The sequence below is a fragment of the Anoplophora glabripennis genome, unplaced genomic scaffold (genome assembly GCF_000390285.2).
Source record: "Anoplophora glabripennis isolate ALB-LARVAE unplaced genomic scaffold, Agla_2.0 scaffold18, whole genome shotgun sequence".
Lineage (NCBI taxonomy): Eukaryota > Metazoa > Arthropoda > Insecta > Coleoptera > Cerambycidae > Anoplophora > Anoplophora glabripennis.
The window spans coordinates 1,522,913-1,544,268 of NW_019416221.1; the positions used below are offsets into that span (position 1 = coordinate 1,522,913).

Below are 21,356 nucleotides of genomic sequence, written 5' to 3' on the forward strand. Positions count from 1 at the left end.
CGTTCGTTGGCCCGCTTACTCTTTCTCTGACATTTCGGGAATTCCGAGGCAGTTACAGTTAAAATAGCTGAAAGGTTTCGCTCTTGAAACGGCACGAATACAGTAGCGTTCTTCTAGGTACGCTAGCTGCAAATACGTTCGACTTTGGCTGCGACGCAGCGAAGATGCGCCCGCTATTACGATTTCGAATCTGGAGAGTATCGAGGTCAATTGATCGCCATACAACAACATTTGAGTTATTCGCGACGTATTAGGCACGATCTGTAAAACATCCAAGTCTTCCTCGGTACACTCTTTGGGATTCCGCAAAAAAACATTTAACGGAGCGAATATTTTAACTGCAACGATGCTAATTGGAAATATGTAGAGCAGACGTGAAGGTCGTTTTTTTAAAACTAAATGGGAGAAGGTTAATACCGACACTTGCTCAATGAATAAAAATTCATTTGGTGGAACCAACAGTTAAGTTCACTTCAGAAATAGGGATAAATAATACCTTACCCTTTCTAGATAATTTAATTTAAAAAAAACTGTTAATAGGGAAAGAAGGCATCTAAATTTTGATTCTAATAATCTCATACTGATATAAAAAAATTAATCAAACGTTTGTTGATAGACCCAAATCGATTTCTTGGAAAGATAAAATACTTAAAAAAGGGTAGGATACATTTTGTTTCAGTCTCACTCTGTGTAGAGTAAGACAGCGCGTGTCAAGGTTACTGAACGAAATAACAAGGCTACTTACCCCCTGTTCCTAGGACCTTCAGCAGGTCGAAGTGGGACATATCCACCCTCCCGACGCCTGAGAGGTTTACTAAAAACAAAACAACAGAAACATTAATACAAAGCCTCCTAAATCAAAAATAAAAATCGGTCCACCGATTGATAAGAATAATTTAGATTCAATTTATGATCTGTACAAGGCTACGATGCGTATGCAATGTTACTAAGGCAGAGCCCCTTTGAAAATGTTAAGCTGTTGAGCCAAACATACTTTTACGTTTACGTAATCGCAGTGATTTCCTGTGTCCTAAGCGCTACATTTCGACGTAGTTATCTTCGAAACTAATACAGGTAATCGTTCATTTACAGGTGAACACATTAAAAAAAAATAGTGGCTATCATATCCCAATTAGCGCTGGTACTTAAACGAGTTCAGTGGCTTCTTATAGTTTGAATGACCCAATCGATAAATCAACGATTTACGGTTAATTTATACATGTTTACAATGTAACTGCGCGTTTTGAGAGAAGTTTGTTGTCGTCATTTAGAGGTGAATAAAGTTTTGGGCAGAGTTTAGACGCTGTCTGGTGATGGGATAATGCCAAAGTCTGGGCGAATCAGTGGAAAATGAAGGAGAGAAGGAAAAAACATAGACGTCTGTACCGGGGCAGACTTGAGTGCGCAAAAACCAAGGACGACGCTTCGTATTACGGTTCAACAGAAGGATGAATCGATTCAAAGATAGATTTAAAATACGTACGACACAAAAACTATTAATAAGATTTTCAGTTTTATTTCATTTGGTTCCCATGTCTGTATATCTACAGGGTGGTTAAGGTATCATGCAAAACGCCACCTGTAAAATTTCAGGCCAGTTCGAGCTTATTAATTCTATTTTTTGTCAACTTGATTTGAACAGTTTGATACTCATTTTGGGAAATGATCCTATTTGATTAAAAAAAAAATCTGTAACGTGTCTTTTTTTTATGAACAAAAATAAGTATTTCCTATATAAGACGTAAAAAAAAACATTAGGAAAAGTTGTTCAGAATTTAAATTTATTCATATGTTCAAATTCGGAAGATCATTGATTTATGTAAATTTCTCCATCCTGTGAAGGCAAAATTCTCTACTTGTGTAAGAGACTGGGAAACATTTCATTAGAAGAAAAATTATATTAGTCCCAAATTTAGTGGTAATTTTTAAAATAAAAAAAAAATATGAAATTGGTACATGATAATAATTTTTAAATGTAAATTACTTTTCTCAATAAAATGTTATTATTATCGACAGAACTTCTCCCCTTGGAGAACTTCTGCCGACGCCCATGCCCTGCGTCATTCGCCTTCATCTAAACCAGCTCCGTACGCTCCCGCAGACGATCCCCAGGTGGCACACGGAGGGGCGTGCGTCGCTCTTTTTTTCCCCGACGAGTTTGAGTTTGGGTTTAACGACACGATCCCAGACCCCAATTTTTTTTTAACGTCTGGCACGCCGATTGGGTCGCGCTGCGTGAAAACACTTTGTCCCTTTTTCCAGCTCTATGTAATGGTGCCGTGACATTTTTTCCACGGGCGGTACTGGAATGGGCTCTATCGGATGATGCGAGAACGACCTTTTTTATGGTTCGCTTGAATCGAAACCGACAGGGACGGGTCAACAAAAGACGCGGTTTTGAAAAAAAAAGATGATAAAATATGACTGTGTATACGTTATGGGCAACGTGATTATTTCAGCGCTATGTATAATAGTGATCAGGTACTCCGCCCAAATGGCTAGAACAGGGTGTAAATAAATGAAAATTCAGGGGGTGATTCCCTGTCGATAAATACTTTGTTGATTTACCCTACGGTTTTAAGGCAAGGTTGGCAAATATCATGATATTTATATAAATATCAAATATCGGATATATATCTTGATATATATTAAGTCTTGATATTTATTTTTTTTAATTAATTAGTTTATGTATAATATTATAGTAGCGAAATAAAATTAAGAAACTATTTAGGTAAAAATTTTTATTCTAAATATCAAAAACAAGAACGAAAAAATAAATATAAATTCTGAAACTAATAAAAGATATTTGCGTGAATATTAAGTACTACGAAAACTAACCAATATACACCAAGTCAACATAAATTTCATAAATATTAAAACAAATACGAACACACAGCACCTGCTCGAATTGACTAACACCTGGAGAAATAATGAAACAAAATGTGTTTTAATTTAATTGTCAACGCAAAGGAAATAAAGCAAAATTACTGGTTACTATGTACAGGGTCTCTCATAATTAGTGTCCAATAATTTACCATTTGATTCTATTGCCAAAAATAAGAACATTTTTTCATATAAACATGGGACCTAAGGGAGCTACGCCCCCCTAAATGGGGCTTAAAAAAATTTCAATTTTATTAAATATTTCCGAAATGGCTCGAAGGAAGATTATGAATTTTCACATCGTGAGCGCTCATTAAAAGTCGAAATAGATCATACAATTTTTGAAAAGTTTTAATCAGGGTCGTCTCAACTGGGGGGTCGTCTACTAAAATTTGCCCCAATTTTTTGCTTGTCGAAATTTTCCAATTCAAATGCCAACATATGATAGACCCTCATTTCCTCTACAAAAAAGTTACTCTTTATTTCTTTCGATAAAATCCGAGAAAAATGGATCTACGAGTTTCATTGCATACATTAAAATTAAAAAAAAATCTTGAATAGTTAAATGGGTACATGTACCATTATGAATTTTGATGTCATCATGTCATTATACATTGTAATAAACAAGTGAAAAGTTCTTAGAAAAGTTTGTTATGGGCGTCCCAAGCAGGGGGGGTCTTGGGCGAAATTTGCCCCAAATTTTTTTACGTGCTGCAATTTTCTAATTTAAACAGTAAAATTTGATGGATCTGAGTTTTCTATTAAAAATGGTAATGGTATTTTATATCGAAAAGGTAATCCGATTTCGAGACAAATCGGTTTAAATATGTTTTAACACTTTCCTAAGCACTTAAATTCGTTTCTCTTGGAAATGGAGCATTTTATCGAAAGAAATAAAGAGTACCTTTTTTGAAAAGGAAATGAAGGTCTATAATATGTTGGCCTCTAAATTTGAAAATTTCGACAAGCAAAAAAATTGGGGCAATTTTTAACCGATGACTGCCCCTAGTTGAGACGCCCCTGATCAAAATTTTTGAAAAATTTTATGATGATCTATTTCGACTTTTAATGAGCGTTTTCAAGGTGTAAAAATTCATAATTTCCTTCAACCCATCTTGGAAGTATTTAAAAAAAAAATGAATTTTTTGAGACCCCATATTGTCTAATGGGGGCGTAGCTCCCTTAGGAAGCATTTCTCGACCAATGTTTATAAGAAAAAATATTCTTATTGGCAATAGAATCAAGTAGTAAATTATTGGACACTAATCATGAGACACCCTGTATACTCGCGCCAATATCCTTGGCAGGAAAAATGACCTCGGATGGAGCGGGGTCGAGCGGGATTATCGCTCTTTACCCACTTCATCGCTGTAGGCCCGGACGCCTCGTAGAGGTAGGACCCTGTATACTCAATTATGAGACTGTAAATCTCTGCACATTAAACTACTATCAGTGAGATATACGTAAAAGTAGGCATCTAAGGGAGATCTGGACTGGATCCCCATGACTCGCGCGCTATTGTTTGGGGGTTGAGGCTCCAGACTTGTCCGTCGCAAGCTCTGTACCCAGAACACAAACATATTCTTGGTAATCGCCCTACCACGCGAGCCATACGAACGGGCACGGAATTAGACCGCGCGCCTATTACTTTTGCCCCGGCAAGGCCGCCAACAGGTTATTTTTAGCGCTCCCCTGCGTATATTTGGATTCCGATAAAACTACCTTACGATTCCCGAGTTACAAAAATACGGGCGGCCGCGAAGGACGCGGCACCGCCAACCCTGATCTGCGTTACTACGCGTAAACAAATAAACGGATTTCATTTTTTTTCCGTCCGTTTTCTTGGTCGGGTCAAAATCTTACCTCGTGAGCGTCTTAAAATATTTATGGCAATAAATTATGGACGACGTCAAGACAGTCGGTTCGAGGTTGTTCAAGGTAGACCGTAGACCTAGGACGGGGATCGATTATGTCCGTCAAGAATGTGGAACGCACACCCGCACAGCTGTTAAAAATGTGCAAGGAAAAGGGAACGGCATACGTACAGCTATACCGGAACGGATTTTATGCATTGTTTCTAGGCTATATATTTTTTTAATTATATTCATGCAGTTACAGTTCTTTATCGTTTATTTACTTCATTAAATATGACCGGGACAGTCATTGCCATTATGTCATCTACTATCAGATACGTTTTTCAATACTAAACAACTAATATTAGGGTCATGTTTAGCTTAAGTTTAATATCACTTTATTTTTCTCTATACACCACCACAACGAGATGGGGGTTTTGCAAGAAGACCAATTTTCCAGTTTCAATACGGACACCACTGCAAGGATCCTTGCGGATCCCGCCCCAACCGTGTTCGAACGTCAGCTCGAGTATAGTCTTTCCGAAGTCAATTGAACATGTATAAAAACGCCTAGCAATAAAATTTAATGAGTTTCATGGGCGTCCCTAAAAATGTTTTCTGCTAATGGTAAAAAATAATAAAAATTTGTATACAATGTGTAGAAAATTTCTATTATACATATGTTCATTTGATCAACAACATATTTTAATTGTTTATGTCCTCCAACAATTTTATTATATTGATGGTAAATTTCGTAAAAGTCTCCAAAATGCCATGTTATATAATATTAGTCAACAAAATATCCCTCTTATTTCTCCCTTTGGCAATGGTAATATGAAAATTACCTGAATCACGCCAAATTCCGCATTGCTGCACTGCACTGCTAGCCAATTTGTCAACAATTTTAATTTATAGCTGGTCGCCCAGTCCGGCTGTGTTTGTATGCCGTTTTTCGCGCGCGCATTCTTCAACTGGGCGACCAGACCTGTATATGGGTATGGCTAAATAAAGATGGAAACAAGTTTTTAAATATTTCAATGCCGAGTTGTTGCGTAGCGACCGAACCTGGCACATACCGCCAAGCTCTTTGGTCTTCAATTGAGATCGGAAAGACTATACCATGCAGTTTAATAATCAGGATCGGAACGTAGCCAATACGTATAGTACATTCCAAAGTTAGCTTTTGCATTTATATAGGAAATTGCAAACTGCCATAAAAGGAGGCTAAGCCTTTCACATACAAACAAAAACAAACAATCATTTCGAAATATCCCGAAATCCTATCGAATTTGACCCACCGTTACGTTTCCAATGCGCTTCCAAAACAAGCGCATTGTTGTACAGTTTGAAAGAAATGCAAATATTTAAAAAAGTAAAAAATCGTGACTAGAATCAATAAAGAACTGCTACATATAGGTCAGTCACCGACTGTTCATTTTAACATTGGGCCGAAACCTATGCATATACCGTTATACTATCTTTCTTTCGACAGTGATTGCCATATGAAACATCGTTACTGAAGAAACAATAAAAAACAACAAATAATTTACTCATGATGTGTATTTCCAGAAAAAGTAAGTATATCGGAGTTTTTCAACAACTATATTAAAAGTACATATTTTAACGTTAGTTTATTACTACCGCATCAAATTATTACTAGGAAGCGTGTCAAAACGGTCAATTTTAAACGCCAGCGAAATTGTTATTACGGAAATAAAGTCCTTTCGTAAAGTACACTATTTTGATACCCGGTTGATAAAAGCCTCATTAATTTACTTTTATTGTGGTTATCGCAACTACTTGTAAATAAATTCTTTAATCACTATAATCGTAAAAGTAAAGAGAATAAGACACGTGTCGAAGTTGATTTTATCTTGTCATAATTCTACGTGAGTCTCGAATGTCACTTTCATTGGCAAGAAACAAAGTTATATGAGTATAAGGTCCAAAATCTCCCCTTTGTTCTTTTCATTTGAATAGTTTTAAGCAACAATTTTTTTCAGCTAGACTATATACAGGGTTGTTCACGGTAAGAGGCCTATTAAACGTTTCAGAGAAACTAAAGATATATGACTCTTTGTTTACGGGGGTTATCAGATATGCTCTCTTCAAAAAACGATTAATAGGCCACTTACCGTGAAGACCCCTGTATATGCAATACACGTAGAGGTATGCGTTTTTGTAGAGGTCACAAAACACTTTGGAATTCTGAAAATTACAAGAGGAAATTGTTTTAACGCGCTGTTACCACCATGGCCTACTTTCGTAATCCAATAGTTTCAGTATCAGCAAATAGTTTACGCATTATTCCAGATACTTTCTGGTCCTCGATAATAAGGCATTTTCGAAGATATCTGCGGTCGAGGTAGGCCCTGAAACTCGTTTATTTTATTCCCATGGTAGACCTAATTCGGTCCCCCCGCCTGCATTGGATTCCCTCAAGCGTTACCACACCAGCACCGCCTCTAAAGGATCGTGGCATGGGGTACGACCGCTCGGGTTCAACGGGGGTAGTAGACCCGGGGTGAACGAACTAACCGGAAGTCGAGGTGAGTTTCCTTTCACTAGTCAACCTCTTGGGGAACTGGATGTGTCGCTTCTGCGATTCAGTCGAGGCGCGGAACGCAAAGGCGCGCGGGAAAGGCGATAGAAATTTTTGTTGTTCGCCAAAACTGACGTAGAGCGAACAAATAAATAGGGCTGCATGAACAAATAAGAATGGGTGATTCTCGAAATTAAATCCACTTACAAATATATTTTCACCTACTCCCAGGTCGTATGTTAAATGTGACTCACCCCGTATAAGTTGAATGTTCAGGTCTGTTGAACTTTAGGAGAAAAAGTTTTCTGCGGTAGAACTCACAATTGGTTCAATACGGATTGCGCAATACAGAAATTTTGACATATCAATTAGATCTTGACACTTCATTGCGAGCTACCCGTTTCGCTTTTTTTCTCGCCCTCTAAACGTACTGTTGCGTGCTACTCGTGTCGCGCAAATGATGCCAATTAAGGATCAAGGCTGTCGCGATCTACATACTAGTATTAAAGCACACATATCGGAAATCGACGTAGAGAATATTACGGAATAAACATCGCACGAGATTTACATGCAAGTGGATATGACCATTATATAAATAACTTGTCTCTGCAATGTTTAGATTTTCTCCAAATACTCAAAGAACATATGGAGCCTTCGTAAATGACTACAAGCGAAGTGAGAGGTAATTCTGTTTGGAAAAGTAATTTTGTTTCAATCAAATTTTGGTAAAATTAAAAATTACTGAAATAAGATCAACGATAGGTTAAAACACAACATATAACAGAACAGCCGTGAAATGTGTAAGAAAATGTGCACATGAGAGTAAGTTTCTGTGAAGGACGCCATTTTGAAAATAATATGTAATGTTTTTATGGCGAATATGGCAAATAATTTATATTTCAGGGTCTAGTATTTCACACTATTCTAAAATATAACAAGCCGACCTTAACAAATACGTATTAATTTATTAAAATATACAGGGTGTTCTATAAGCTCTATGACAAACTTTAACTTATATGAACATATGTCCGAATCGTTTTTGTTTAGGCATTTAAAAAAATATAATTTCATATTTCAATCAAAGTAGCCTGATAAATAAAAATGATGGTTGCTATAACAATAATTATTATTTATGTCATTTTGTTTATTCATTTGACACTTACAAAATGAAAAAGATATAATAGATGCTGTCATTGACAATTCTTCAATTAGTATTCGGCATATAACAAGTAAGTAATCTTCATTTATCACCGAATTTTGTTTGGCGTGTATTGAACAGAGAAATGCGCAAGATAACCCAAGTGATTTCCCCAGCAAAGTCGTGAACAATTTTTTTTTAAACAATAAAAACTGCAAAAAAATGACATGTTTTGATTTTTTTTATAATATCTCGAAAAATAATGATGGAATCGTCTTACTCTCAATAGGACTTTTGTAGAGAATAAAAAAACCTATAATGTTTTTTTGTGCGACCCGATCGGTTCATTTTTTTACAGAGAAATTCGGGAAAAACCTCTAAAATAGACCTTTTTTCAAAGATTCATAACTCCGTCAAATTTGAAGCTGGAAAAACATCTTGCGAAAATTAACAGATAATAATATGTTGTTTAATCGTGCGCAAGATGGTTTCTGTTCGATGCATAGTTTTTGCACAATTGCGTTATAAATAAATTAGGGTCTTTTTTGCACAGCGTAGCGATTTATCAAAAATGGTCCGATTTAAATTCTGAAAACGGCATCTGAAAGTAGACGACAAAATCTCCAATTTGTATATCATGGATTTTCGCCTGAGTGATGGGAAATATGCTAAAAATGCCCTTGAAAGTCCGAAACGATCGAAAGTACGCTCGAACCAGAGTCCTCCGCTCGCTACCATCTGCCAAAGTTTGTAGCAGAGCTTATAGAACACCCTGTATAAAATATGAATAACACAATTCATTTATATTATCTAATTAATAATACTTTCTCTCTTTAACAATCTCACCTGGATTTTTCTATAGAAATCTCCGATTTTATTAAATTACCAGGCCTTGCTTTCAACAAGCGATCTCAGTAACACAATACACAGATTTATGAGCCGAAGCTTTACGCGCTAAAATTTATAGCCACAGGCCACACAAACAACGCAGACAAACTGAACTGAAGTAACGAAGGGTTGTTTCTTATAAAATCCGTGTGGGTATGGCCACCAATACCTTTTAATTAAATAAAACGGTTCTGTTTGAGGACATTCGCTTGACGTGTATTTATTAATTTTCTTCATCGTCTGCAAAACAGAAGAATGAGAAAAACGCCCCTCCGCAGGTGTCCCGACTACACGCAGCGGACCCGCCACGTCAACCCCCCCTCATCGTCAATGAGCGAGCAAAGGAAATTTAGCGGCACGTTTATCGCACGGCAAACAAGCGAAAATGGTTTTATTATTAGTTACGAGGACCGCACGTGGCCGGCCACAATGCAGTGCGCTCGACTTCCTGGTTCAAGGCGACAAGCGCTTGATTATTTATATATAATCCCTGGAAAAACTGGACTGGGAAACTGTGATTATGCAATGCGCAATAATCGTCAATCGTGTCAATGCAGCAATTTACAAAATATATTATTCAAATTATACTAATGTCTAATCCAGATCTATAAACAATTTTTATATAAAAAGTTTTGCCCGTAAAAAAACCAAATACTGATGAAATGTTTTTTTTGGAATACAAGTTTATTATTGTAAATACAGGGGTTAAAAGTTGGAATTCGTTGAACGAATTCAGAAAAAACTGTATTTGGTTTTTCAAGTTTGTGGGACCTTTCGTGTAAAACCCTCAGTATACCTTGGAACGTATTTCCCTCTAGATAAGCAACGACAGCTACACAGACAACAAATAAACTTCAATTCTGTTTGTATACACACACTGGTCAGAGACCTTGCTCTGGTCATAAAATTTCAATGTACCAAAGTCGACGTTCGATCGCGCTTCATGGCGGCTGCGCCGATTCTCTGGGCACTGCTCGTCGGTATAGATTCTGACAACTGGCTTCTCGGAATTTGGAGGTTTCGTGGCTGTTGACTTGGCCCGTCGTGGAATCCGGCTGTTGTTTTAGATTTATGTAAGGCAGCTCGAAACAGGAATGAAATTTTGGGTGTCCTGCGATGATCATCGATGGTCGTTCTCGGGGTGTATGTGAACCGTTTCCACGATTTATTTCAAATATGAGTGATACTTTCAATTCATAGCAAACTGCTTAAAATACTTAAATGAGTATACATATTAAGAAATAAAAAAAAGAAATTGAAGCTGAATAAACAAGCTATTTGGTCCATGCAATGGATTAGCTGAAAAAAATTTTTCCAAGTCCGTGGAAATTTTCAAAATTTTTTGTCGCGCTAGGTATTTCTTAGAATTGTATGATAACCGTAGCCCTAAAAAATTTCGACCGAAAGATCTAAAAACTAGAATCTTTAATCTTCAAAATGCTTTTTTTTATAACTCCGGATACGAGCAGTTTTCACCTAAATACAGTAAAAAAAATCCTGAAATTGTTTTGACCCTTTAATTTTTTGCATAAGTGTAGTTAAAATATTTTTTAATTTCTTAGTAATGCTACACACAAATTTCAAACTTTATTGTCTCGAGTATTCTTACAAATGTATAAAAAAGGAAAATAGAACAGTTCTTGCAAAAATCCTTCATTGAATTATTCCCTTATGTTTGCGTTGTTCAATATTGGTACGTAGAAAATCCTAGTTATTTATCAAATTCACTGGAATTCCTAGTACTCCAACTTCAAGAAACTTACATAACTCTTATTTTCTGGAACATCTTTTTTTCTCTCTTTTATTAACTTCAAGGAATTGTTTTATGAATAAATTTATATATTTAATTCACACATTCAGGTTACGTAAATGAAAGGTTATTGCTGATTTATTTCATCCGCCTTTTTTTCGTTACGCCTCTAGTTAATAGGTTAAATTTTAATCAATCAAAAACCAAGCGATTACGATAACGAGACTGGCAAAATTACCGAAAATATTTAACTCATTGCGCTTTAAACAACAAACCAGACAGGCTTATCACGAAAATTGGGCTCTATACCATACGACGCGGCATATTTTTCCCTCAACTATATAAACCAGTTCTACATTACAGAATTCACCCCAGAGGATTCGTCCGCCTTCCTCTCATATATCTTCGAGCGGAGAACGAACACCTGGCAGTGGCATTTAGATGGAAATATACGGATGAAGCGGTAACAAATTCACGGAATCGTATTGTACCCTGTTACATAAAAACTGTTGTGCAACAAATACCTCAACTTTGCGGATTTTGTTTTAGAGTTCTAGGTATTAGTTCTATCTCACTTGAACGATCGCTAAATAAATAACCAGGAAATAGTGCATTGTTAGTGTTCGAAATTCACCCATGTTTCGAAAATAATCCGTTAATCTTTCAAAAAGCTCTAGACGCAGTTCTCTTTTCCCAAATACTCCCAAACTTGGCGCGGGTCTCACTACAGAACCATCTGCGGAGCCAGCGTCGAGAGCGATCGAACGTCAGCTCAGACACCATGCATGCAATTCAATAGCCATCCATAGTGTCGCATCCTGACCTTCTGTTATTTATGCAAACTGTTACATATATTTATTGTTTTTTTTTTTCATTTAAGAGCAACCAAGCTCCAACACATTTGAAACCGCCCTTAATGCCGCAGGAACCTTACATCTCTTCCTCCAAATGTGCTTATACGGACACGGGTCTATTCTAGTTCAGCAGCTCATTCAACAACGGACTTAATAGAGCGTGAAGCGGCGATTTAGGAAAAAATGACGCGCGGACTAACGGAACCACTAAAATAAAACCCAGCAGTTACATTTCAAGAGGCACCCGCCTCTCGGGTTCGTTAACACCGTTTGCTGAACCTGGCGAAAAAAAAGCCGATTTAAAAATATTTACCACTCGTGCCCGATTTGGCTGCCGCGGGACCGTCGCAGAAATGAAAATATATGCGACTGCTTGCGTACGATCCTTTGTCCTACATATTTTCCACCGGCTTACGGATGACTCGGGAACGTCAGTTTAAAACAGTCGTCTTTGGTGGGACGTTAATATCAACGACGTCAATCTGTCCCATAAATACCGAGAAGCTTTTTCAACGATACAATTTTATTTCGACATTAAATCAGCACAAAGATAGTAGACAAAAAGGAATAGTACAATATAATAAAACTGTCTTTTCCTTAAAGTTTCTGACGAAAAAGGTTATCAGTTATCAGCGTGCCAAGTTATGTGTCAAGAAAATTATTTACCATAAGGCCTCAATCCTTCATACCGAGATCTGGAAGTTATTCCTTTTCGAGATACAGGGTGTTAATATATTGGATCAACGTTAATATTAATCTTTCTTAAGCTTAAGAGACATGCACACATACGCTTTAATCCCAAATAGTCCTGCATACAGGGTGTTAGAAGTTTGACTGCCTCAATTTTAACAACTGATAGAATACTTTAAAATAAACAAAAGAATCTTATATGACATGGGTCCTAACTCGACCATTTCCGACAAAAAAAGTTATCAAAATCTCCAACTTGTACAAAAGTTCGATTAATTAAGGAATATTGACATAACTGCGTGCATGGAATACCATAAAATACAGTGTTTATCACTTTTTTGAACTTCTTTATTCCAAAAAATAATTAGCGTTGTAATAAATTTCAAATTCCTTAAAATCCATATCGAGCAATGTGGCAATGGCGCGGCGGTTAAGACGAGGTACTAATAGTCCAATTAAATAAGCCTTTAAATCGAAATTTTGGTCAACTTGCCTGAATTTTTGATACGAGTTAGATTGAGGTATATTATAACGATAAGTGACAGTAATGTTTTGTTCAACCCCCGGCCAAGGGTGAAAAAAGAAAAAAAACAAAGGAGTTTTTCAAGATAACTCAAAAGGGGTAAGGGCTAGAAGAAAAAGTTTCAGAAATTTAAAAAAATCATAACAAGCAGAAAAATGAAATGAATCAGCAACCTCCAAACACGGAATCACTTGCGAGATATTTGTTTTTTATAATAAGTAATTTCCAATTCCTTTCACTTCTAAATATTGATTAAAACCCCAGATATTTAGAAAAAACTGTTTTGGGGGACGAACTTTGAGGGTGTATTTCACCCCGTAAATATCGACTTCGGTACCATGAGTGCGACAAAGCAAACGTGATTTTTTATCTTTGTCCTGGCAGTGTCGTAGGAGCTAAATAAAATTTAAAAAGATAAAATAGTAAATAAATTTGTGTCTAACAAACAAACGTAAAAAAAAATTCTAAGGCATCTTTTCATTATTTTAAATAATCAATCGAATGGCATAGAAAAATATTGTTTAAGTGTTAAATCATTAAAATTAACGATAAAAAATTTGAAATTGTTATAACTTTCTTATTAAAAATTAAAAGATATATCTATTTCTCAGAAAATAAAGGGTACATTTTTTAGAGTAGATTGAAAAAAAAAATTACAAAATTCATTCATTTTTCTGCTCATGATTTTTTTAAATTTCTGAAACTTTTTCTTCTAGCCCTTACCCCTTTTGAGTTATCTTGAAAAACTCCTTTGTTTTATCTTTTTTCACCCTTGGCCGGGAGTTGAACAAAAAATTACTGTCACTTATTATAATATACCTCAAACTAACTCATATTAAAAATTCAGGCAAGTTGACCGAAATTTCTATTTAAAGGCTTATTTAATTGGACTATAAACTGTCCAGCAATACGCAATTCAGTTGGTATCTGGAATTGGACCGTGTCTGAGTGTTTTTTACGTACCACTATTTCCTTTTCTGGAGATGTTTTCCAGCGACTGGGTGAAAATTGGATTCGAAAGTGTCGTGCGTGCATCGAAAATGGTGGTGGACATTTTGAGCATATGTTGTAGTTTGTTTTGTACTTGTGCGTTTAAAAATTATTGAATTTTGCTTTTTGGTAAGTACCTGAATTATTTTTAATACGTATGATTATTTGGACGACGTGAATCTTTGGGTACTTTAATTACATATCCTTCAAACGCGTAATTTGATTAAATATTAAGTTCCTGTTTTGAGACTCGTAATTACTAAAATTCGAGGTAAAATTTAAGCACAACACTATCATCGTACTACAAAATCGATACAGTTTATTATATTTACTTAAAAACAGGAAAACTGTCTTGAAATTTACTAAATGTTTCACAATAGTTGTTTACATTTTTTCCATAGGACAAGTCTACCTCGTGTACACGTGGTTGTGCAGCAGCAGTTACGCGCTGTTGTCACGTTGTGATGAAACTCCCCAATATTAATACTCGCTGTATTTTGAAAACTGTTAATCTTACGCCCCTGTAATATACAACTTTTTTGTTCATTTATGATTACCTCATGCTGAAGTAAAGGCAGTCAAACTTCTTACACCCTGTATACCCTGTACACCCAGTTAAATCTTCTAACAAGGTGCAATTACGGCGTAAAAATATATTAATATCAAATTATAGGAACAGGATTTATAATTGCAGTATTGCACAGCAGCCACCAATTATCCTTCTGATAAATACTGTTTATGTAAACTGGGGATACAATGTTTAAATAGCAGGTTCCATTGTTGCGAAACGATAGCATGGACATCGTATATTTAGTGCAGCCGTAATATGTATGTTCGAAATATTTGCAAAATTGGCCCCTGAATATCTCGTTTGCAATCCTGTGAGAGAAGTGGGGTCTACAGATGCACGGTAGAAATCCTTGTAGGTTTACGATTTTGTCCTTGCTCCACTTTCGCAATTATTAATGTGGAATGGATCCATTGCTCGACTAAAAGGTAGATAGGATAAAAAACTATTTTTATAAAGAGCTTTATTAAAAAATTAAATAGCACTTTTAACAGTACTGACGCTTTTGCTATTTGGAATAACCCACTCTCTTCCTTTTGATTTTCTCAGAATATGATGAACATGCTAAAATCGAAATTAAAATATTGTAACATACAGGGTGTCCACGAAAAGGATGGACAACGCTTGACCACAGGTTCCTTGGATGAAAACAAGACTATTTAGCCTAACTTACCTATATACAAAAGTGCACGCCTACTGAGATATAGCCTTTTAAATATAGAACAGGTAACCTAGTTTTTTTCAAATAATTTGAAAACTGTTTTTCTTAGAAACTTCAAATTTAGTTCACATATTTTTTTATATAAGGGCAATGTAAATGTAGAATTTGGTGAGAATACATATACAGGATGTTCTCTTTCTAGTGCCTGTGCGCTACTGGCTATCCCGTAACTTTTTTGTATGTACGCCAATGACGACAGAATTTATATTTTTAAAAATAAGCACTATTTTAAAAGATTTTTTGCCTCTTACAAAATTTTGATATCGCTTATGGACTTCGAGTAAAACTGTCATTTTTTACACATTAAATAATATAAAATCAGTTTAAGATAAATAGAACATTCTAGTACGAGGTGCCATATAACAGATAAACTAATTCATAACAATAATTAAAAGGTTCTGTGTCAAGCTAGCTGTGATTTAATTTTAGCTTACTTTGTTTTTTATTGCAATTTATACTTTTGCTGAACAAACTGATATGTTAGTAGTTTTGGGTTATTGTGAAGGAAATTGTTGTGCTACTGTTCGAACATATGCTGAAAGATTTCCTAATCGAAGAACTCCAAATCACAAAACATTTGCTAATGCGGAGAGACGCCTTCGGGAAACAGGACGTTTTTTACCTGTAACATTAAATCGTGGATAATGTACGGCCGGAATTATTCAGCTGGAGGAACAAATTTTGGAAAGGGTCGAAGAAATTCCTCAAGTAAATAAAAGGCGTTTAGCGGCAGAGGTTGGCTTTCAAAAAGTTCCTTTAATAGAGTATTAAAAGACCAGTTATTACAGGTTACAGGTATTACAGGGTACAGGTAGGTATTACAGGTTATTAAAGGTCTAACAGGTGGATAGGTAGAGGAAATAATGCCCCTTTAAAATGGCCACCTCGATCCCCGGACCTAAACCCATGTAATTATTTCATTTGGGGAGCGTTGAGGACCACAGTTTAAAATAACTTTTCAGTAAATACAGAAAACGAATATGGGAAAGAATACAACATGAAATTAATGTTATGAGAGGTAATGCACAATTATTGGATAATTTCTAATTTTCGAAGAACTAATGTTTGCGTTTAAGAACAAGAAAGTAACTTTGAGCATTTACTGTAATATTATTTTAATGTGATTACAAATATCAGTTTATTTAAAATGTTAATGTTGACTTTCTTACATTATTAGTTGATATTGTTTATTTAAAATATTAGTGTTGATTTTTATTTTATTGATTGATAATACTAATACCAAAAATGTGTAGTTATTTTTTTTAATGTGACGTTTTTTCATTATTATTCCCTGCTTTGAGGCTGCAGTTATAAATTATTTTTTATAAATCGGAATTTTTGCCTATATTTAATGTATAAAAAATGCGAATTTTACTCGAAATCCATAAACGATATCGAAATTTTGTAAGAGCAAAAAAATCTTCTAAAATAGTGCTTATTTTTAAAAATATAAATTCTGTCGTCATTGGCATACACACAAAAAAGTTATGGGATAGCTAGTGGCGCACAGGCACTAGAAATAGAACATCCTGTATATGTATTCTCTCCAAATTCTATATTTACCTTGCCCTTATATAAAAAAATAAGTGTACCAAATTTGAAGTTTCTAAGAAAAATAGTTTTCAAATTATTTGAAAAAAATAGATTATCTATTCTACATATATTTAGAATGCTATATCCCAGTAGGCGTGCACTTTTGTATATAGGTAAGTTAGGCTAAATGGTCTTATTTTCATCCAAGGAACCTGTGGTCAAGGTTCCTTTTCAAGGACACCCTGTATATTTGTTTTTTTTTACAAAGGACTTACAAGAAGCAAACGTTTGTTTGTTTTGACAAGTTGTGATGTTACACTCTGTATAATATGATGACAGATTTATCAATGTTCTGAGTCTGATCCCTCAGTACAAAACGCCACTGTAACTATATTTTAATATTATGTTATTTCGTTTTCGTAAATTTTAATATACAATTCCACTTATGGAAACAACCCTGTTATGTAACGCTATTCTAAATCCGTACCCACATCCCTAATCGCCACCGTTCTTTCACAATCCTCGGATTTGGGACGGCTCCCAAGTCGACTCTATTAACATGGTGTAGAGTGGAGCGGCACAGACATAAACTGCAATCAATACTGTACAAACACGGCGGTACTTCCCCCGACCCCGCTCTCCTGATAAAACAACAGTCGACTGGCAATTGTGCATAAAGGCCGACTATGTTATCCGTCATTTCGAATATGGATTTACTGTTTTGCTGACAGTGCGAAGTCGGTGTCAATGCTAAGAACATGCGGATCAGATGAATTGAAAGTCTTCAGTTCTTTTAACCTCAAAATCCACGGACACACAATATACGAAGGTTACTTATTTTTTATTACAATATCTGTTAAAGTTTAACAAAAAAATAGAGATTAGTAATAAAAAAGGAGCTGTTTCTGCTCTTCAAAATTTCTAATAAAATTATATCTTGTATGAATAAAAAGTTCTGTCACAATTCTGTATCGAAGTGTCCAACATTCGAGAATAAACATAAGCTCAACTGGGATAAAAAACGAATTAAAAAAATACCACCTAATTACAAAACATTTAGATTATCTAGAATTAGTATGCAACTAGCTCAACTTTCACTTTTCACAAGACAAATTCGTTTTGTAAAACGGAATTCTTCGACACATCGCTACGAATAATTCCGCGAAAGGTGTTCGTTTCACACCCTGTTTAAGTAGACCCGAAAATTATGTCACCACCTCATTTTAGGTTGCAGCCTGCAGTGATAGGACTGCAACTGGGACGGTCATATGGCGTGTGGCCTCCGCCATTGTGCATGACCTAACATTGACACAGATAGTACGTCCCTGTGCAATTGTAGGCGAGCTCAGAACGGCAGCGTATACGTGCAATCTAGTAGTCCGGCGTAGAATTGTTTGATTCGGTGATGTCGACATGTGTGCCGTGCGAAAAAAGTGTTATTAACAAATCCCCGGCACCTAAGAAATGTCACAGCTGTATCATTTTGCAAAGCTTCGACAAAAAGTCGATAATTGTTAACGATTCATTTTTAATTAAAAAGGCACGTACTGAATAAAAACAACTGTATCGCTGGTCGAGATGAAAAAAGCGTTTCACAAGAGTAAATGTATATTAAATTAAAAGCATTTTAGGACTGCTTCTTGAAGTGACCCCCTTAGGCCAAGAAATATAGTTGGACGCGACTTTTTGTTTCGGCAAGCTGAATTTATCACTATAGATGCTAAATATTATGTACAATAGCATATTAGTTTCCACAGTCATAAAAGTGGGGGGCTGTCAAAGTTGACGGCCTATTGTTAAACAAATTAGGTTGGTAGCAGCAAAAAAAATTACTGTCATAACCGATAACCCGAGTACTTTCCCAGATAAAAATATTTTATTTGTGGAAGTATGTTAAGTGTTCAAGAAATATTGTTAAAAGACAGAGGGTCGCTTGATTCTTCGGCGCGCCGTGGCGCGGCGGAAGGGTGGGCAAAGCGAACGAGAGCGAGTCCGAAGAAAATGACGATAATATTCATAGTACTGCCGTTAAAAAAGCGAAATTGCTCAGGATCGTCCGGACTAATAATTATTAGTTAATTTGTTTATAAGGCCATAACTTGTAAACTATTCAACTTACCGATTCCAGATTTCGTGTGAGTTATTAGACAGTGATAAGGAATGAGAGGATGCGATGCCAAAACGTTTTGGTAATAATAACGCAGTTTATAAATGTTTAATTTAAAAGTCATAAATAAACTTCTTCTGTTTATAACTTTTGATCTAATTAATATTTTTTTTACGCTCGAGGGCTAGTTTTGTAGGTCTTTCGAAAACGAAAAAATGTACTTTACTGTTTTCTCGTGGAAATGGCAAAAAAAGTTATAAGCGAAAAACATGAATTTACCTAAAAAATATACAATTAACCACCCTGTAAACAATCTTCCCCCCATTTTTATGACTGTTAAACTAATATGTACCTACATATTATTTAGGATCCATAGTGATACATTCAGCTTGCCGAAACAAAAAGTCGCAAAGTGGTCATTTTCCAGCTCTTTTTCCTGGCCTATCCTTGCAAATAGAATTAATCAATATGGAGACAAATATTAATAGAATAAAATTATATAGTGTCTCTGGATATGCTGTTGTAGTTATGGACTCTGTACAATCCAAAAGTGTCACTTAGGAAAAGGTCAAAAATATGGATATTAACACATCTCATATGCAAAGAATTTTAGTATACAACAAAATCTATTCATTAGAACCAATGTTTAATCACAAATTGTTTGATAAAGATGATGGTCGTCGTTTGGACTTTTGTTTAACAATGACCGAGAAACTGATTGAAAGTAGATTCTTTCATAATAATATTTTACTTTCTGACTTGGTTCTTACTTTTTGGAAGAAAATCTTAATCAAAATTTGTATTTGGAAATTCTCAATAACTTTGTTTTGCCAGTATTAGATGGACCAATATCTTGCCTGCACGGGCACCCGATTTGTCCCCATTAAATTATTTCTTATGGGGATACCTAAAGCAAAAAGTGTATTCAAACGATTTTCACGATAACATTGATTTACTTGAGCAAAAAATTCAGGAAACTGTTCCCACCATAAACGAAGAAATGATCTCTTCTGTGTACAAGAAATTTAGAAAAAGATTAGGAAAATGTGTATTACTTAAAAAATAAAAATATCGTCCATTACAAACCAATCAGGTCGATTAATACGAACCTGTTGCATATCCCATTTTTTTTTATTACAATTACAAACTGACACACGCCATTAAGTATCGCGTTGCTATTTTTATCTCGGGAGTATCTGATAAATCAAATACAGCATGCATCTCACGAAAAAACTTCATTACCATACAACTTATTATTAATTAATTGTTCATTAAACTAGACAAGTTTGTATACGTTTCCTGCTGCTTATACGAGAAATAGAAAGCAAAAAAAAAACTCCATAAAAAGCCCGTCAAGGATGTTACCTTCGGTTTATTATAAAATATCTAAAAGCGTAAACGATACGACATTAGGCACTAGATTAACAAGACGCTAATGCTAAATCGATCTTTGTGCAGGAATGGCTGCATCGAGCAAGCGATTCCCCATCGCGATAGGACCAGGCTGGAATTGATTTTTAAAACAGACGAAACGTCGGCACACCTGGCCTTGGCGTCCAAGTATTTTGCGGAGAACGAGTTACTTAACGATTTACAATTTTCGTCGGCTGCAATTAACAGTTCAACCAGTTGAGGCCGCCATCTTAATAACGACCGTCTGTGGAGCGATAGCGATCTTTATGGATTTTAAATTTCCATTGAATTCGCGTAAAAAGCCGCTAAAACCGCATACCTCGGCCTCCGGGACCCGAAAAATTAGTGCCGGATATTTTTTTATTAACAATTATAAATTCCACTTTCAGGGGGTTTGGATATTAAAGGTAAAAAAGATAATTCAAAAAAATAATACAATAATTAACTAGACAATAATATTTATATTAACTAAAATATCTTGGGTTCTAGGGCTTTTAAACCCGCATGGCAACGTCGCACGTATAAATGTGGAAAAATAGTTGCTATTCTATGTCATGAGTAAGTACATATTTTGCCGCCTGCAGAAAAAATTTAAAAAATTACTAGAATTCCTTAATCGTTGCGCAAAAAGATCAGATTTTATGAAAATAACCAAAAATCTTACACAAAATACAATATATCGCTCTCATATCTTTACTTTAATTTGAATGTGTTAATCAAACAATGTCAAACAATGTTCCTCGATACCACAAAGATTTCTAACCTAATTCTGGATTTTGAAAAAATTAAATTGTTTGCTGAGCACCCCAATATTTTTCGAAAAACCGCATGGTTGCACCTCGAGTACCTGTTACAACACGAATTTTATGACCGCAAAGTTCCTCCTTGCCATAAAATTGTTTA

The 21,356-nt window shown here is 35.4% G+C and overlaps 1 protein-coding gene across 3 annotated transcripts in view; it reads right to left on the minus strand.

The window, feature by feature from the left end:
- Window positions 1-21,356, minus strand: part of LOC108908295 (ribosomal protein S6 kinase alpha-5) — a 114,013-nt gene that overhangs the window by 83,750 nt on the left and 8,907 nt on the right. For 2 of the 3 annotated variants that reach the window (XM_018712310.1, XM_018712309.2), the window contains exon 2: window positions 746-814. In XM_018712310.1, coding sequence (XP_018567826.1) covers window positions 746-814 — 69 coding nt within the window. Of the gene's footprint in view, window positions 1-745; window positions 815-7,532; window positions 7,605-21,356 lie in introns of those variants that run through there. The other variant, XM_018712311.1, reaches the window with a different exon arrangement.